The sequence below is a fragment of the Lutjanus erythropterus genome, chromosome 8, assembly GCF_056507025.1.
Source record: "Lutjanus erythropterus isolate fLutEry1 chromosome 8, fLutEry1.hap2, whole genome shotgun sequence".
Lineage (NCBI taxonomy): Eukaryota > Metazoa > Chordata > Actinopteri > Lutjaniformes > Lutjanidae > Lutjanus > Lutjanus erythropterus.
This window is the reverse complement of record NC_139324.1, coordinates 25,262,162-25,280,734: the sequence shown is the minus strand read 5'-3', so window position 1 is coordinate 25,280,734 and position 18,573 is coordinate 25,262,162. Positions and strand designations below refer to the sequence as shown.

Here is an 18,573-nt window from a genome sequence, read left to right as displayed (position 1 = left end):
CCACAAAAAATGCTGTTTAATAAAAAATTTAATCAATTGAAAGCTGTTACAAGTTGTAAAACCCACGTTTGATCATTTATTATATATAATAAAAGATATATTTAGGGTTGTAGGGTTGTGTCCCTATTCTCAAGAGTCAGTGGTACATTTTCTCTGGTTTTCCCCAACAACACTAATTCTGTCCAGCAGTCATTATAACCTCATTCTGCAGCCATGCCCTCCCATTTATTTTGCACTCATTGTCATCTGCTTATCTGCCTCTTTCACAGCCCATCACTCTCTTAATGGAATCTGTTGATGCAATGAATCTGGCCTGTTTGACTGCTGGCTACTACAGATTACTGGTGGACTCTCGCCGCTCCATCTTCAACGTGGCCAAAAACACAGACGGTATGTTAACACATACATTTGAAATCATCACCAGATGACTCATCAGAAAGTCTTGTCTTTTAAATAGACCTGTTTCAGTTTTGTTTCCTCTTTGCAGGCCACGTGGCGAGAGTAAAACAGAACTACCAGCCCATCGAGTGCACATACAGCACGCCTCATAAAGCATGTGAGGAGAGAAACAACCAGAAGAGCATCCAGGAATATTCTGACCAGGAGTGCGAATACCTCGACCATGGGAGGTGTGAAGGCCAGCCGGTCTACATCACCGAGATCCACCAACCGCAGCACTCGATGCACATGGCGGAGAGAGTGGAGTGCTGCAGAGTCCCCTGCTCCCAAACTTACCTCAACATCCCACGGCCGAAACCCCAAGACTCCTCCAGGAGCGCTAAGGTCTCCTTCATATTTGGAGATCCTCCCTTAGACAGTGTAAATCCCCAAAATCTGGGCTACCAGAGACTGATGGACGAGGGCCCAGAGAGTCACGACAATCACAGCCCCATGTACAGACGTCTGGAGGACGACTATAAGATGATGGATGCCATAGAAGACGGGGACGGGTATCAGTACGCCACCAAAATCTTTGGTCCTACTGAGTGCATCGAGGAGCCGCTGCTGCACGACATCTGCTACGCGGAGACGACAGATGACGCGGAGGACGAGGATGACATCAGCTGCGAAGAGGACATAGTGATGAGTGACATTGACAAGCCGATGTTGCTCTCGCTCTCAGGGTCCAGCGATGACATCATCGACTTGACCTCCCTCCCTCCCCCGCCAGAGGGTAACGACGAGGAGGACAATGATGTACTGCTGCACTCTCTTAACCTGGCCATTGCCGCTCCTCCTCCTGGCTTCAGGGACAGCTCCGACGAGGAGGAGCAGCAGCAGCAGCAGGGGGCCGGGACTCGGGCTCAGGGGGCCTGCAATGATATCCCGGTGTCTCTCATAGATTCAGTGCCCACCCACAGAGCAGAGGGCCACGGGGAGCCACTGAATGACGCAGTGGTGTCCACCTTACAGGCGCTCGAGGCCCTCGCAGCGTCTGAGGAGCAGAGTCCAGCACAGTCCGAGAGTAGCACAGGTTCTCCTTACACTATTGTAACGTTCATCCATTAACACCACGCATGTTCCAGCCATTCACTTTTCATTTGTTGTTGTTGATTTCTTTTTTCAATAAAGCCCATTTTGTTCTATGTTTCCATTGGTGTGAGTATTTCTTCATTCATTTCAGCATCAGTTCATTTTGTCATCATTTATTGTTGTTTTGTGAATCATTTCTGTTGGTTTTCTTAACTGCACACTGCATTATGTCAGATGTTAGTTGCTAATGTAGAAACAATGAAAACAGATCCTTTTAAAGAGTTGTGTTATAAGTACTTTATATTTATTTTCATCAGTGTTCTTCGAAATTAATCATTTTCTCCTTTTCTCCCCTACCTGCTGAATTATCCTGCCATTACCCTGAACTTGACTCATTTCTAGGGATGTAACAACACTAAAAACTCAGCAGCAGATAATACCACAATAAATAATGCAGTTTTTACACACACACAGTCATTGCGAGAACATAGTTGTAATGAAATTCTGTGTCAACATTTCCACTACTTTTTGGTGATGTTGTGATGTTTTAGTGACATTGCAGCAACGTCATTATATAAATTACAGGATGCTGTGGATGTTGAACAGACATGTTCATGTTGCAACAACGTAGCAGCAATATAACTAATAGTAATGTTGTAACTGTAATGTTGCAGTTATTTTGTTACCATGTCACAATTGCAATGTTGCAGGGACATACTGTTTCTACAGATACAATATTTTTGCAATACTCAATAACAAAGATAAATGACAACTTTAAAAAATGCACTTAAAATATTAAGGTAACACTTCTGTTTTCTGCACAGATTTTTGTTTGAGTTGAAGAAAAATAATCTTCTCTGCACACAAAAGGTTTATTCCTGTCAAATTCTGTTCACAATTAGTTTAAATCCATGTTAGTGAACACTTCTCCTTTATACAGCATGTTAATTGCACAGGTGTGCTTTGGACTGGTCACAAAAAGTAATTTATAAGGCACTGAACTATGTCTATTTCACATAAAGCTTAATGTACCAATTATTTTTCCTAGGAAGGCGAAGTCATGACCCACCCTGTCCTGCCTCTGATTGGCCGGCCCTGATATTCTTAGGATAACCCTAACCAATCACTCTTCATGTCTAAATCTAATCCCAACCAACGGAGGCAACAAGTACTACTGAATCAGAGGCGAAGAAGTACTCACATAGGCCAGGTCACACATACACAGCTGTGGTGGAGATTGGTTGAGGCTGTGACTCCACCCCCTCCACAGTCAACAGTGTTAAACTTGATGCAAAGAATGGACGCAAATTTGCGCCCCTTAATTCACACGTCTGACCAGGCCCGCACTGGGCCCTCTTCTACCAAAATAGCTGTGGTTCTCGAACCGTTTCAGTTCAAGATCCTTGGTGTTATTTAGCACCAGCCCGCCTTTCTACCAGTTTTGAGCAGAGCCACTGTAATCAAGGATGTCATCTGCACTACGCACACCAACCTGTAGAATATGACACACCCGCTTTAGTTCTCAGGGAAAACCTGTTTACATCTGGTGGAAATGCTCAGAACAGAACAGATTTTAACAAATTTGTTAATAAAATTTGAGAGAAATAAACCTTTTGTGTGCATAAAAGAGGATTTTAGAGCTTACACTTGAATTCATGAAAAATGGGACCAAAAACAACAATGTTGCATTTATATTTCAATTGAGTATACATCTGATGTGCACAGCATTTTTTGTGCATATAAAATTTATTTTTCCACTTAACTTATAATGCTTCAGCTTTCTTTCTTTACTAAAACAAAATAAAAGTAGCCAGCCAAGACCTAAGCATGTGCAGATTTTTGGCACGAATTGTCTTTGGCGATAAATGCTTGAATTATTAAAACAAAAACTAAGCAGCAGTTGGTAGCAGTCCTATAAAACAAAATAAAATTAACTAAACATGTAATATCACGGTAGATATCGTCACAGGCCAGTATCAAGGCATTTCTTTTTGCGATATTTGATATGTTGTTACATCCCTACTCATTTCCTGATCTGTGATATTTTCCATGTGCCTCAGATGAGGTTGTTAACAACGTGTTTGTCTTTCTGTGGTACACAGGTGTAGAAATATCACGAGCATTTAGTCCCGAGTCCTCAGATTCTGGCAACGAGACAAACTCCTCTGAGATGACAGAGAGCTCCGAGCTGGCCACAGCTCAGAGACACTCAGAGAGCCACCTGAGGATGCATGTCGCCCTGACAGAAGGGTACCACGCCGTGAATGAGGAGAAGACAGAGGTCACCGCACCCATTGATGGTGGCACGGCAGCTATGCAGTACAACCCCCAGGAGCATCAGGAGGAGGAGGCGAAATCATCCGCTGTCGCCTCCTCCCAGATTTTCCCCTCGGATGGCGGGGAGATGGAGCCGGAGACAATGGAAATAAAATCAGTGAGTGAATACTTCATAAAGATGCACATGGGCTCAGTAATGAGCAGGCAGAGAGGGAAACAGAGGGAGGCAGAGAGCAGAGAGACCTGTGAAGCCTCCGATAGGTCTCACATGATGTCTCAAGACTCGGCTAAAGAGGAGCCGCCTCATCTTGTTGGGAAGTACAACGCTTTCACTGTGAGAGATTCTTATTACATGAATCAGCTCGATCTGGGGCGAACGCACTTTAAAGACAGGCATCAAAAATGGCAGCAGCAGAGAGCGCCTGGAAACAAAATGGCAGAAAATCTCCCTCCAGAATGTGTGAATGAGTCACAGGCTTCCCACGCAGACAGGTTGACAGTAAAGGGAGAGAAACAGGACTCAGATGAAAGAAGCCAACACTTAAATGCCCATCTCCGCTCCCCGTCCAAAGGGCCCGTCTCTGCAGAGGGAGACGTCAGCTCACAAAATAATGAGCAGCAGCAAATTAAGATTCCCCCATCCGAGCAAGACGTCACACGGTTATATGAGTACCACGTGAGCAAGCGCATGTCGTCCATACAGAGTGAAGGCGTTCATTCCCTTCAGAGCTCACAGTGTTCCTCTATAGATGCCGGTTGTAGCACAGGCAGCAGCAGCTGCGTCACTCCCATGGATTCTCCCCTCTGTGCCACAGACAATATGCACGTACTGTCGGAGTCCTCGCTCAAGGGACTGAGTTATATAACCGCTGAGCAGGGAGCTTATGGGCCCCCAGGTCAGGGGAAGGTTGGTCATCCCATGGACCCCACCTTGCTGAGGAAGATCCACGCAGCTACCAGTGCTGAGCCCGGGTTCACGATCACACGGGACGGCAGTCACAGAATGCCCAAGATTAAAGAAACCACAGGTAAAACTAAACAGGAAGGTGCTCTGTCTTCTCTATGTCTGTGTAAATGCATGAAAGGAAATAAATGGACGTCACTACAGGCAAATAAGGACAGGGAATATATTTTAAATGGTCAGTTCACAAAAATCGCAAAAACACATTTTCACATCTAGGTCATGGTATTCAGATAGTTTTGGTGTTATTTGAACAGGAAATAGGGGCCAAAATTGTCCAGTCGTTAGTCTAAGAGGAGGAAGTCAGATTTTCACCACTAAATGTCCCGCCCTTTCCTGTTGATCAAGTCCTTCTCAGTGAGCTTTAGCAGCTTCCACATGTTTTCCTGAACTTTTCTGGCTTATACATCCTGATGTCAGTTTGAATTAAATATTCAAAGTAATCTACTCTGTTATTTACATCTCAGTAGCTCCGAAATGTCCGTGCATCCAGTTTACTGACCAAACTGTGGCCGTACTTTATACCGAGAAACAAGCCTAAGAGTCTGGTCATGGTAGCAGCTGTCTGAGGCTGCACTTTGGCGTAGCAGTGGTTTCAGCTAAACGCTAACACAGGCTTAACGCAGTGTGTTATTATTAGCAGGTCTGAGAAATGGTGCTAATGCTGAAGTGCCAAAACTGCAGTTCCTCAAATGGCTTCCTGAGACTCCAAAAGCAAGACCATCCCTACAAACCCCCCATATTAAAATGTTAGACTAAACAGCAGAAATATGAAACATGTTTACAGCCTGGTACAAAAAATGGCTTTGGTCTCTATATCTTTGATCCCCATTCATGATAACTATTCAGGAGGTGTTTTTTTATACATCTTACCTGTTTAAATTATATAAAAGCACAAAGTAATGCATAATCCTGGGCATGTCTGCTTTGAGTGACAGGCGGGTACTGTCACAGATGGCTAGCAGCTGGGTAGCCGCTTCATTCGGCCACCTCAGCTCCACCCAGTCCTCCTCTTTGCCCAATTTTGGATTAGCCAGGAATTAGCCAAATCAGGGACTGCTGAGATGGTTATTGCCAGAGCCACCGCACTTCAGCTTCATGATGCCGCTTCAAAGACTTATGGGTGACCCTCTACCTACTATTTATTATATCTTTACGGCTAACACCAGGATGCTAACATACTCACAATGACAATAACATGTTGATGTTAACAAGTGTAATGTTTAGCATGTTAACATGCTAACATTAGCTATAGCTGAGGCTTGTCACAGCAACACAACCCTGGGACATTCATTTAGGGCTTCCACAGCTTGGCCACCTGTGCATATATAAAACAACAAGATAATTGAGCATTTGGCTGCAAGGCTAAAGGTAAAGTGTGTGAGCCCACCTGTTTTCCTCTCAGCTCCGATGTTCGTCACTCAGCCAGCTACCTCTGCTTGATCTGTCACCGCTTTTCGGCGGTGTTCCACTAGCAGTTCTTTTTGTAGACAAACACACGGGCAATAACTCGAAACTAAACTTGGCATGGAAAAGCGGAAACTCAGTGGTCCTCTTGTCACAGCACTCAGACAAGCATCTAAGCCCAACAGCAGGGCAGGACAGCCAATAGGGAGACAGTGTGACGAGACAGAGTAATGGGAATGTCAAAATGGTATTTGGTTATTAGCCAAAATATTGGACAAAATACAATGTAGACCTGCAGGTGGCGCTACAGGAAAAGTCATGGACAATTGCAATGAACATCTAAGTCTGAATTGAAGTGGTGGACTAATCAAACTGATGTTCCCGGTGTATTAGATGTATTACTTTTATTATCATTATCATTAGTAGTTGTAGTAGCAGTAGTACTATTATTACTTACAGTTTCATTCACCAGCATCGTATGGATTTTTGACCTTCTAAAACAATGTTTTCAACTCGATGCTCAGGATGTTGGGAATCACATCTTCAAAATATATTCCTACCCTTATTTGCCTGCATTTAGGAGATTTATTAAAATGTCTCTTTTGTTTTTTTTCTTCATCCATTTCAACCTTTATGAATTAAGTTAAATCTTAAAAAGTTCACCACCTCCAAAATAAAAAAAACATATCTTTACACTACATACCTGTAGTGCAGTTTAGCCATTTAGATTGTTTTGATGTGAGCTGCAGAGTTCTGGAGATATCGGCCATACAGATGTCTGCCTTCTCTCAACCGTAAGAGGATGGTGCTAAAAGCACCTAAAAATACGTCTTTCTTGTGCAACTTCTCATGGCCAAAAGGTTACAGCTCAACCGAGGTGGATGACATTAATGTTTATATCCCACGCTGTCACAAGAACAAGCCTTTCGTCTGTGAGTAGATGCACGCTTCCTTCTGCATCATGATACAGGTGGTGGACGTTAAAAAGAAGATAGTTCCCACATGAAACGGCTCATTATCTTGAGTAAGGCCTCAATCAGACAGAGCGCATCTGGCAGGTTACAAAATGCAAGGTGCACTTTTTTTTAAAGAGCAGCATAGTGTTTTTTTACGTTGCGAGGCAACCAAATAATCAGCTTGGCTTAATAGTGGTTTTGCTGTTAAATAAACTAAACTCAGATTGGTACCGTTATATTTTTGTTACCTAGAAGTGGTTAATTTTGCAGTTAGCAGTTATCTACTTGAACATATGTATAAAAAATTGTCAGGCGGACAAGACAGACTCTGATTAAGGGTGAGAGGCTGTTTCCAAATACCAGTCCGAACACAAGGAAACAGAGATCCATGTGAAAAAGATGAGAAATTACAGGCAACTTGAGCAGGGAGATGCTGACAGTGAGCTACTATTAGCTTAACACAAACCATGAACTGCTTGTTAACAGCATAGTTCAAATAAATGAAACAACTTAAACCATGTCTCAGATACCTGCCTCCAGGCTGCTGTTTTCTATTCAAATTATCATAACTATAGCTCCGTATATCCAGCAACAGCTACCTCTAGTTTGTCCCACATGACTGTTATTTCCAAGCCTCTGTAAACTCTGCCCTCACCATTACAAAAGGCTCATCCCTCGATCAATTATCCAATTGGACAACGAGAGAAAACGCAAATGATGTCAGGCGCTTTTCTGCTTTGAGTTTAAGCTTTTTCAACCCGAGGCATTCAGAGCGTTCAGAGCACTCCTGCAAAAAACGTGAGGCACTCTGAGCACCCGCGGCGCATTAGTAACGTGCAAAACGCTCACTGCTTATAATAAAACAAGTGAAAAAAGACGCCTCTCACTGCCAAAACTGTGCTCTGTATGGTCAGGGCCTTACCGTGTCATGATTTCTGGAGAGAGACATTGCTGTTGAGTGTATCAAATGTATTTTTGGCTCTCTGAGCACCACCAGTGCCATCTAGTTCCATTATACTGAAGAGAAGGCAGACATCTCTATGGCTGTTACCTCCAAAACTTAACGACTCACACCAAAACAATCTATATGGATAAATAGCACTACAGTTAAGAGGGAAATATGTATTTTTGATTTTGGGACAAACCCAAAATAAAATTATTTTTTTTAATGGAATTTAAATATATTTGCAAACTCAGAAAAAGATGCATATCATCATCTCAGATTTCTGTATACATGTAGGTAAACTGTATGAAACAGTTTGTTTCAGATGATATATGAGCTGTAAGAGAGATGCTTAACAGTTCTCTTTGTTTTCCTGCTACCCCTAGTGTAGCTTGCACACAGCTGCAGAAGGTTGGGGAAGAGTCATCTTTAGCTCTCTATAATGAGACCAGTACCACCACCACAACCATGTCACCGTCATCATTAACAAGTAGCACAGAGCCCAGCGGGCTAACACAGGCCAGCCCCGAGCCCGACCCACACGCCCCGGCTTTCCCCTCAAGCGGAACTTCACGTGACCCGATGACAGGCAGCCTCAGGAAGCCACGCAGGGTCCGGATGCTCAGGAGGAGCTGGAGCACCTTAATGCCAGGGTCCAGGAGCATAGAAGCACTCTTAGACAAGACCAAAGCCACACTTACAGGGAAAAGTTGTGGTCACAATTTACCATCTCAAGATCCCCCTAAAGTCCAGAGAATATTCTCTGCCAAAACCTTGCCCAAGAGCTCGTCCCAGGGTTCAGTCGTGTCCAATTCGTCCGGGAGACGGCTGCTAAGAGGAGCCTCGCTTTTGCTGCCAGAGTCACCGGCACCAAGGCTGGATGCGGGTACGTGGAGGTGCCGTGGGCCGTTCAGTCACTGCTTCCTGCGGAGAAAGACAAACGCTGATGGTGATGATGAAGACGGAGAATTGCCCTCACGCGCTCTGTTCTCTGTCAGCTCAGTTTCTTTCAGTCGTAGGGAGAACATGCCCTCAGCTATGACTGACATGAGCCTGAAAGCGAGACTGGCTCATGTAAACTCCATGAAGGGAAAAACCTACAGCCTTCACACAGGGTTCGCACTTGCACGGAAGGATGCCTTAGAGATGGTTGGCGTGTTGCGTTCCAGCGTGGGCCACTCACGCAACAGAGATGAGAGGCCTGAGGTGGATGTGGCCGACATGGATACGTTCTCCCAGCTTCTTTTCATGCAGGCCAAAGTGCTGAACAGCGCCTGCAGTCAGATGGCGGAGGAGTACGGCAGCCCGGAGGAGCTGCTGCTCACTCTGACGCACAGTTTCCACACCCTCTGCTGCCTGACTCAGGCCTGCATGTCACTCGTGGAGGGCCTGAGCAGCGAGAGTGAGCGGCGTGAGGTGGTGGCCAAGGTTGACGAGGTCGTCATGAACTACGTGTGTCTGCTGAAAGCTGCAGAGGCGGCTTCTGGAAGTTCCCCCAGTGACCAAAGTGTGAATGCATTGACACATCACTCTGCCACCATGTCCGCTATTATAAACGCACTAACTCACTCACTGAAAACACTGCTCAACAAATAAACTGTTGTTATTTTGTCCTGATTATTGATTTTAAAGCCATACATGAGAGACATGGGTTTAAACAACCAATGTGAACTGCTGTGAAAGAAAAAAACTTGCCTTGTGTATACAATATTTTATTATGTAAAGTAAAAATAAAATTATATGAATCATTAAAGTTTTAAATAGATTATATTAAGGCCTCTATGAAGAAGCATACAACCCTCCTCTCAAGTATATTATCTAATATTACATAATAGGGATTATTTTAATGATTTATTGGTTATATTAGGGGCATAACATGTAGATTATTACAACCTTATTAGTACCTTGTTTATAAATTGTAAAAATATCTATTATGTTGGAGAAATGCATACACTATATACAGCTCAAGACAAATCATTGCACAGGACAAGACATAATCAAATAAAAGTAACGCATTATGACTTTTTCATTTGCTAGATTCACCTTAATTTAACTTAACACATGAACACTGAGTACTTTCTTGTTATTTTTTGTCAACATCATTAAAAAGATTAAAACTTAAAAAAAAAAGTCTTCTCTCAAATAATTTTTGTCTGTCTGTGTTTTAATAAACATGAGTTTGGTTCGGTTCATTACTAACCTCTCACACAATACTGTATTTTTTCTTTTGTTTTATTTTGCAGTGGTACATGCAAATTCATAATCAGTAATTCTCTTTTCAGTGTATTTCTGAAGCATCAAAAACAGAATAACAGGCAAACAGAATGACTTTTTTACATTGTACAAGTTTGCTCCTAAATTTGCATTACTCATACAGAAAGCTTGGTTGACCTATGTGTAGTTTTAGAGCTAGATTTAATAATTAATGATTTTACAATTTACTCAAGCCTGAGTGTTGGTAATGCGTTTTGCATTAATGATGATGATGGCCCATTTTACTCAGAGGGTGGGAGAGTGTTTGCAGTGTTATGTGTGAGAGTAGTCAGGCACACATGCGGCATGATGCTTCTGCATGTGAGAGGCTGCAGCCATGTTAGCAGCTCTGTGAGGCTGCTTTATTGCTTGTAAATAAAGATGGATGCTCTGGCTCCACTTCCTCCCTCTGCACAAAACTGAAGCCAAAATATCCCAGACACAAGTGCTGATATATCCATGGAGGCAACCAAGTTGCGCTGTCATGTTGCTACAGTAGCCCAGAACAGACAAACCAAACACTGACTCTAGATAGGACCTTGTGCATTTTGCACAACTGTTGTGGCCACCATACATGCTAGGAAGGGGAGAGTGATACAAGGTGTTTGCAATCTGCAAGCCCACTCCTAGATGTCTCTAAATCCTACACAATGGTCCATTAATAGTTGGTGAGTTTAGGACTGCGACAATAATCATGTGATGCCTGCCATGGGCTTGAGCTCATTATTGTCATCACCACAAATTTTATTTTGAAGGGTCAAACTCATGTTGTTGTATTGTGAAATGTGTCTGAGATTAGTGCATGGATCTATTAATAAACAAGTTGGGAACACAGCCTCTGATTGGCCAAAAAGCCAAGAGCACAGCCTATGACCGGTTCACAAGTCAGGAATGCAGGTTTGCCAGTGGATGGCTAACAACACGCTAACAGAAGCAACGACTGTTTTAGATTGCTTCTGAAAGAGATCACACCAGATCCAACATTGTTAAGGTACAACATTAGCCTGTTCTTGTTCAGCTTACTTCAGGGCTAATCTCCTTCAGTCTTACAAGAGAGAGAGAGAGAGTAGATTAACAAAGTGTCCTTTCAACATATTTTTTTTATCAGTAATAAAGTGCAAAAATTGAAGTTCACAGCATGTGTGTGTGTGTGTCGCGCTTGGCTGAGGTGTGCACACCCTTCTCCACAATCACAAAACACTTTTTATTTTAAACAGCGTGGCTGTGTCGAAAATTATTCACATTAATAACAAGTAAGGAACTATTATTATTATTAGAAAACCTTATAAATCTTAACAGGCCTGTAAAGTGCGCACAGAACATGATCACAGCTGTCAGATTGTTTTTTTAAAATATTTTTGGGGGCATTTTATGACAGGACAGCTGAAGATGTGACAGGAGAGTGGGGGAATGACACGCAGCAAAGGGCCATGGGCTGTAGTCGAACCTACAGCCACTGCAGAGGACTCGCAGCACCCGCTCTACCGACTGAGCTATCCAAGCGCTCTGCTGTCAGATTGTTTTTAACAGAACAGTCAGCATGACAGCTTGAGCAGATAGAGTGTTTGTGTCTGTGCAGAAAAACACAGATTAAACAATTATGATCTGTAACATATAACACATTATATCTCAGCATGAAACCAGACCGACCCGGAGAGAAGGTATGCGTGCTTCTGTCAGAGCCTGATGCTGCTTAGATATAACAGCTGGATAACCTGTGCGTAATTTTGCACACAGGTTATCAAATTTTAGAAACATTTTCTGACTCTGTTTCCTCCACCCACAATAGTGTTAGTGGGACAGAGGAGCAAGGATGGGAGGAGGAGATGAGGATAAGGAAAAAGAGGAGAGGAAGGAGGTGGAGAATAGGCGGCCGCAAAGCTGCACCTCAATCCGGCTCGGGTGGATTTTCAGCTGGATTAAAATTCAGTTTATTGATTTGTTTGCCTCTCATCTTGACTGCACCGTCTCTCTCTCTCCAACTCCTCAACAAGTGGACCTGCACAATAATTACAATGATAATAATGAATTATAAAATACAACACAATTTAAACTTTTATGGTTAATGTATTGTGTTACTTTTTGCAGGAATTAATGCAAAATAAACTATTTACACATGAAGCTGCTTTGGAGGTGCCCTGCCCTCTCCAGATACCACTTCTCAAACCAAGAGATCTGTCACTTCTTTTGAAAATCTTTTCTCTTTGTTTCCCCCTGGTATATCTGCTGTTATGCTGTCAACGCTTGTACTCCTGGCGCATCTTCTTCTTAAAGGTGATGAGAACTCACTTTCTGATTGAACAGAATAAATTAATCACAGCACTTAGGCACAGCTGGTAGGTGTATCCTACCATGTGCTGCTGGCTTAAAGGGCGGGACAGGGCAGGATACCGCTGTGCGCTGGCGCAAGTGTGGATTTGGACACTCCTTGAATAAATTAAATCCATTGTGCCTTGCACTTTCGACTTATGCTTTAGATCAGTGTAAGACGGGGCTCACAGACATCATGAATTTTTACAATAAGTTAGTTTTTGCTAAAACTACTGTATTTATTCTGCTTTGGATCTCTCAAATAAAGGGATAAACATACAGGACATAAAATGTCTGAACAGATCACGGGTGAGAGTGATGGTTTTTTTTGGGGGGGGGGGGTTGACCATACAACCACAAATTATCCACAGAACACGGGTTATGATTCTGCTAGAATAGCATGTTTACCATGTAAACTGACAAACCTCAACCCAGCATAAGTTTCACTTTCCCCTGCAGGGTAATCAGAAATGAAACAGCTCTTTTCACTGATGGTGGCTGCTGAACCCACAACTCCTCCAGCTGGGCCGTCACACTACACTAGAGGAGGCTATCCTAAAGGAAACTAGAGCTCCAATGATTAGTTGATCAAAAGAAAAATAACTGTCAACTATTTTTATAATCCATCAATCATTTCAGTCATTTTTCAAGCAAAAAATGCCAAAATGAGCATTTTCTCCACTTTTTATTCATTTTATAGACTAAACAACTATGCAATAAATCGAGAAAATAATCAGCTGATTCATTGATGAATGAAAATAATTGTTAGTTGTAGCCCTAAAGGAAACCTCGTCACTGTGATCTCAGGATAAAGCACGTCTGCACTGTATATAACATACAGAAATCTGTTATCATGCAGACAAAAAATGTAATATTTGGATGTATGTGGTTTGTGACAATAGGGAAGTGATTCTGGCTAATTATACACACATCGGGCCAACTCAGCCACCTGTTACTTTCACACATCCATCATCCAACATCTAGTGTTATGATCTTTCAGTACTCGATCCAACCTGACAACAGGACTCGTAGCAGGACTTCTTGTCAACACCTCACGTGAACAATGTCCCTCCACCTGGTGAGTATCAGTTACCTTTGTTCATATATTGCATTGTATTATAATTGCATGGTACTGAAAGCAGTGAAACAGCGGGTTGCCTTTGATCAAAGGGGGATGTAAACCACATGGAGAGGTGAAAAATGAAACGCTAGCCTGTACCAGTTCCTAGTTGTATGATGAAGTAGCATATCCTTGTACATACCATGCGCACAATGTTGACTTTAGTGAGTGTTTCTGTGCCCGGCTGCATAAAACCACTTAGTTTAATTTTAATCTAAAGATGAAACAAATGAGTTGCATAAATCACCATAAAGATATCCTGACGATGATGTAAAGGAAAACCCTTAAATCTGTAAGTGTTTGTCTTTAGCTGGAAGGTCCATTTTCCTCAGCACATTTTTAGAGACCCATAACAGTCCCTTAGAAGTGAAATAATATGTGGAACCTGAGACAACAGCTGGATTTATGGTGACTGAGGAAGAGGAGAGACCAAGATAAAAAATTTTCTGGAGGGGAAAAACCACTAGACACTGTGAGCCATGTGCTACTTATCAGAGAGTATAGATTTGACGTTAGCACTTTGTAGTTAGCCAAATGTTAACATAACTCTTTATAATATATTTAAATTAGCTTTCATTTTCTTAATGAAACTCACCAGTTTTTGTCAACTACTGTCGATGTTTGTCAGTCTCCTTTCTTGCTGCCACAGTCATTTTTTCTTCATTAGCTGCATCTACAGTTTGGTTCACAGCAAAATTTCTAGCATTGCTTTTGTCAGTTAACTTACTTCTTGCCACATCTTCTGGTGTACGAATGGGTTAAATTTACTTTCAATTATGTGCTTGAGCTTTCCATGCTCCTCAAAGAAAACAACATTCTTGTCTTTTGTCCAGATTGGCTTTATTTTTTTTTTATTTTTTGTTGTTTTTTTGTCTTTGCTGTCCATTTTGGAGTAGCTAGCTAACAAAAGCTAACCAGATTTGTTTGCTTAGCTAGCTAATAACTGACAATAATGCTGTGTATTAGACAAAGATTTGAGTGAAGATGTCACAGCAATGCCACTATTAAAAAGGGTCATTGGCATAATGTTTTTAGTGTAACGTTGTTTACGTGTTTCCTGTAAATCAGGCAGCTAGGGAGGGACTTCCTTCCTTCCTGTTTACAGTTGCCAGTAGCACTGTGGATTATGCTTCCCGCCCACCATGCAGCTAAAGCGGTCCACGTAGCATTAATGCTAGGAGGGAGAGTGGTCCAATTAGCTGACACTTGCCGGACTGAGAGCTCCAAGCGAACGCGGCCAAACTGGCACCAGAACAGCCTCAGAGACAAACAGCTAGTTTGATGACAGGGAACAGACTCCAGTGCAGTTTTCTTTCTGAGTTTTGGCTCACAGCATCCCAGCGGTTAAATAACCTACTTAAAACAAGTAAAGGTATCTTTCTTTAAGGAAAAGAAGATCATTGTTGGTCATTGTTGGGCCAGATACTGGGGTATAGGTGATAGCACAATAAGTGTTGTCGTGTCAATGTTAAAAATTCAATTTGACTTCATGGGAACTTTATAAGTTTGAAACTAAAGGTGGTTTATGCAACCAGCCACTGCATAATCACATTACTAGCTTTCCACCTGCACATATTTCTCATAGAACCACTGTGTGTTTCTCTACAGATGTATGTGGCACTGCTGGGCCTGTGGTGTTGTCTCTCCATCTCAACAGCTAGCGTTTCTTACCCAAAAACTCTGCCATGTGACGTTACTGAGGCCAAAAACGGGAGTGAGGTGATGGTGGACTGCACTGAGAGACGTCTCAGCGATATCCCCTTTGGCATCCCCAGAGACACTACCAATCTGACGCTCACCATCAACCATATTCTTCAATTAAACTCCACCTCCTTCAAAGGCCTGGAGAACCTGACAGAGATTGACATGAGATGCAACTGTGTACCCATCAAAATCGGCCCCAAGGACCACATGTGCACTCAAAGTGTGACAATACAGGAAAATACCTTTACCAGCCTGAGGAATCTGCAAGCGCTGTATCTTGATGGCAATCAGCTGGACAGTATCCCCAAAGGCTTGCCTTCAAACCTGATCCTGCTGAGTTTGGAAGTGAATAACATTTTTAATATTACTAAGGCAAACCTCTCTGAGATCAAAAACATTCAGACACTTTACCTCAGTCAAAACTGCTACTATCGTAACCCATGTAATAATTCTTATGCTATAGAGGAGGGTGCATTTTTGCAGCTTGAAAATTTAACCTTGTTATGTCTTAAGTCAAATAACTTATCTTTTATTCCACATCAACTACCCAGAAGTCTGAAGGAGTTGTATCTCTACAACAACAACATTCAAAGTGTCACTGATGAGGATTTCAAAAATCTAACAAACCTTGAGATTCTGGATATTAGCGGAAACTGTCCTCGATGTTACAATGCCCCTTTTCCATGTGACCCATGCCCCAATAATTCACCACTTAATATCAGCAAGTCAGCTTTCAAAATGTTGACTAAACTAAAGACGCTCCGCATGCACAGTAACTCCCTGACATGTGTGCCGTCTGAGTGGTTTGCCAACATGGCAGAGCTCAGAGTGCTTGACCTCTCCCAAAACTTTTTGGCAAGAGAGATTGGAGTCACTGCCTTCCCTCTTTTCCTGGGAAAACTGGAAGAACTGGACCTTTCATTTAACTATGAGCTGCAGAGGTACCCTCAAACACTGAGACTGAGCAGCAGTTTTTCCTATCTCAAGTCTCTTAAAGTTTTCAGACTAAAGGGTTACGTGTTCCAGCAGCTATTACCAGGGAGCATTGCTCCTTTGAAACCTCTCACGCAGTTGGAGGTTGTAGATTTGGGCACAAACTTTATTAAAATGACAAATCTTAGTGTTCTGATGGAATTGAAAAGCTTCAAAATAATCAGTCTGTCTGATAACAAGATATCTTCCCCCTCTGACGGCCAAGACATTGTTGGTTTCTCTGGAGAAGAACCCTTGAACTGGTCTCCTATGTCAGCTGGTGCTCAGTACCAAAGTAACGAAGTGAGAGAGATCCATTATTTCAGATATGATGAATATGCACGCAAATGCAAATACAAAGATAAAGAAGTTGGAGTCATTACATCATTTGTAAAAAAGAAATGCAGTCAGTTTGGGAAAACCCTGGATGTCAGCAGAAACAATATATTCTTCTTGCATTCACGATTTTTAAATCTCGGAGAGCTGAGATGCCTCAATCTGTCTGGAAATGCAATGAGCCAAAGTCTGAATGGCTCTGAATTTACCTACCTGACAAAGTTAAAATATCTGGACTTCTCTTCAAATCGCCTGGACCTGCTTTACTCCACTGCATTTAAAGAGCTGAAAAGTCTGGTCATCTTGGACATAAGCAACAACAACCATTACTTTGAGTCAGAGGGCCTGACTCACATGCTTAATTTCACTAGAAACTTGAAAAATCTCAAGGTATTGATGATGAACCACAACAAGATCTCGACTTCCACTAACACAGAGCTGGAGAGTCAGTCTCTAGAGAGGTTAGAGTTCAGAGATAACCGGTTAGATATGCTGTGGAGAGATGGGGACACCAGATATGTCAATTATTTCAAGAAACTTCTCAATCTCACTGTCCTTGACATCTCTAATAACAACCTCCATTACATTCCACCGCTGGTGTTCAGCGGTCTGCCAAACAAACTGTCTGAGCTCTACATCAAAAACAACAAACTAAATTCCTTTGATTGGGAGAATCTACAAATTCTCCCATCTTTGCGAGTCTTAGATCTTGGTGGAAACAGCTTAACTACTGTTCCACTCGTGCTGTCAGACTGTGCCAGATCTCTCGAGAAGCTCATCTTACATAAGAACCAAATCGTACAACTCACGCCAGATTTTCTCAAAGACGCCTACAAGTTAAAACATCTGGATCTTAGTTATAATAACATTCAGCACATTGAGAAATCTAGCTTTCCAGATGATGTCGTTAATCAGATGGACAAGCTGCTTCTGCACAGAAACAAATTCCTGTGCAGCTGCAATGCAACTTGGTTTGTCCAGTGGCTCAACAAGACCACAGTGACCATCCCCAGACTGGCCACGGAGGTCACCTGTGACTCTCCAGGGGCTCAAAAAGGTCATCCTGTTGTTGCGGTGGACCTGCTAGCCTGCCAGCATAACTACTTGTCAATCATCCTCTATATCCTCATGACTTCCCTCATCCTCACCTTCCTCACCCTGTCCATCTCCAGCCATCTCTTCCTGTGGGATGTCTGGTACATCTACCACTTCTGCAGGGCCAAGCTCAGAGGCTACACCCGCCTCTACTCCCAGAACTCCACCTATGATGCCTTTGTGATATACGACAAGGACGACCCTGCGGTGACGGAGTGGGTGATGAAGGAAATGTGCGTTCATCTGGAGGACAGCGGAGACCGCCAACTAACACTGTGCCTTGAGGAACGGGACTGGATCCCTGGATGTCCATTGATCGACAACCTCTCCCAGAGCATCCACAAGAGCAAGAGGACAGTGTTCATTCTCACCAGCAGATACATTAAGAGCGGCAACTTCAAGACGGCTTTCTACATGGCCCATCAGAGGCTCATGGATGAAAAGAACGACGTTATTGTGCTGATCTTCTTGGAGAAAGTGCCTTGCAATTCAAAGTACCTGAGATTAAGGAAGAGACTGTACAAGAGATCTGTGCTTGAGTGGCCAACAAACCCTCAGGCGCAGCCGTATTTCTGGTTTAGTCTGAGAAGTGTATTAGCAACGGAAAGCCACAAACAATACAACAATCTCTTCAAAGAGACACTGTAAATGGAACATACTGTCATAGATCAATCATCCTCATGACTTACCTCATCTTCCACTTCTGCACCCTGTCCATCTCTGGCCATCTCTTCCTGTGGGACATTTGGTACATCTACCACTTCTG

At 42.8% G+C, this 18,573-nt stretch overlaps 2 protein-coding genes across 4 annotated transcripts in view; both read left to right on the top strand.

The window, feature by feature from the left end:
• The window catches only part of LOC146322903 (FERM and PDZ domain-containing protein 4-like), a 59,021-nt gene extending 48,413 nt beyond the window's left edge, over positions 1-10,608 (top strand). For all 3 annotated transcript variants that reach the window (XM_084725032.1, XM_084725030.1, XM_084725031.1), the window contains exons 14-17: positions 270-390; positions 488-1,474; positions 3,576-4,778; positions 8,409-10,608. In XM_084725032.1, coding sequence (XP_084581158.1) covers positions 270-390; positions 488-1,474; positions 3,576-4,778; positions 8,409-9,613 — 3,516 coding nt within the window. In that variant the 3' untranslated portion in view covers positions 9,614-10,608. The remainder of the gene's footprint in view (positions 1-269; positions 391-487; positions 1,475-3,575; positions 4,779-8,408) is intronic.
• Positions 10,609-13,643: 3,035 nt separating this feature from the next.
• Positions 13,644-18,455, top strand: LOC146322902 (toll-like receptor 7). Its single transcript, XM_084725023.1, has 2 exons — positions 13,644-13,658; positions 15,309-18,455. The coding sequence occupies exons 1-2, from the start codon at positions 13,644-13,646 to the stop codon at positions 18,453-18,455; spliced, it is 3,162 nt and encodes a 1,053-aa protein (XP_084581149.1).
• Positions 18,456-18,573: the final 118 nt, after the last annotated feature.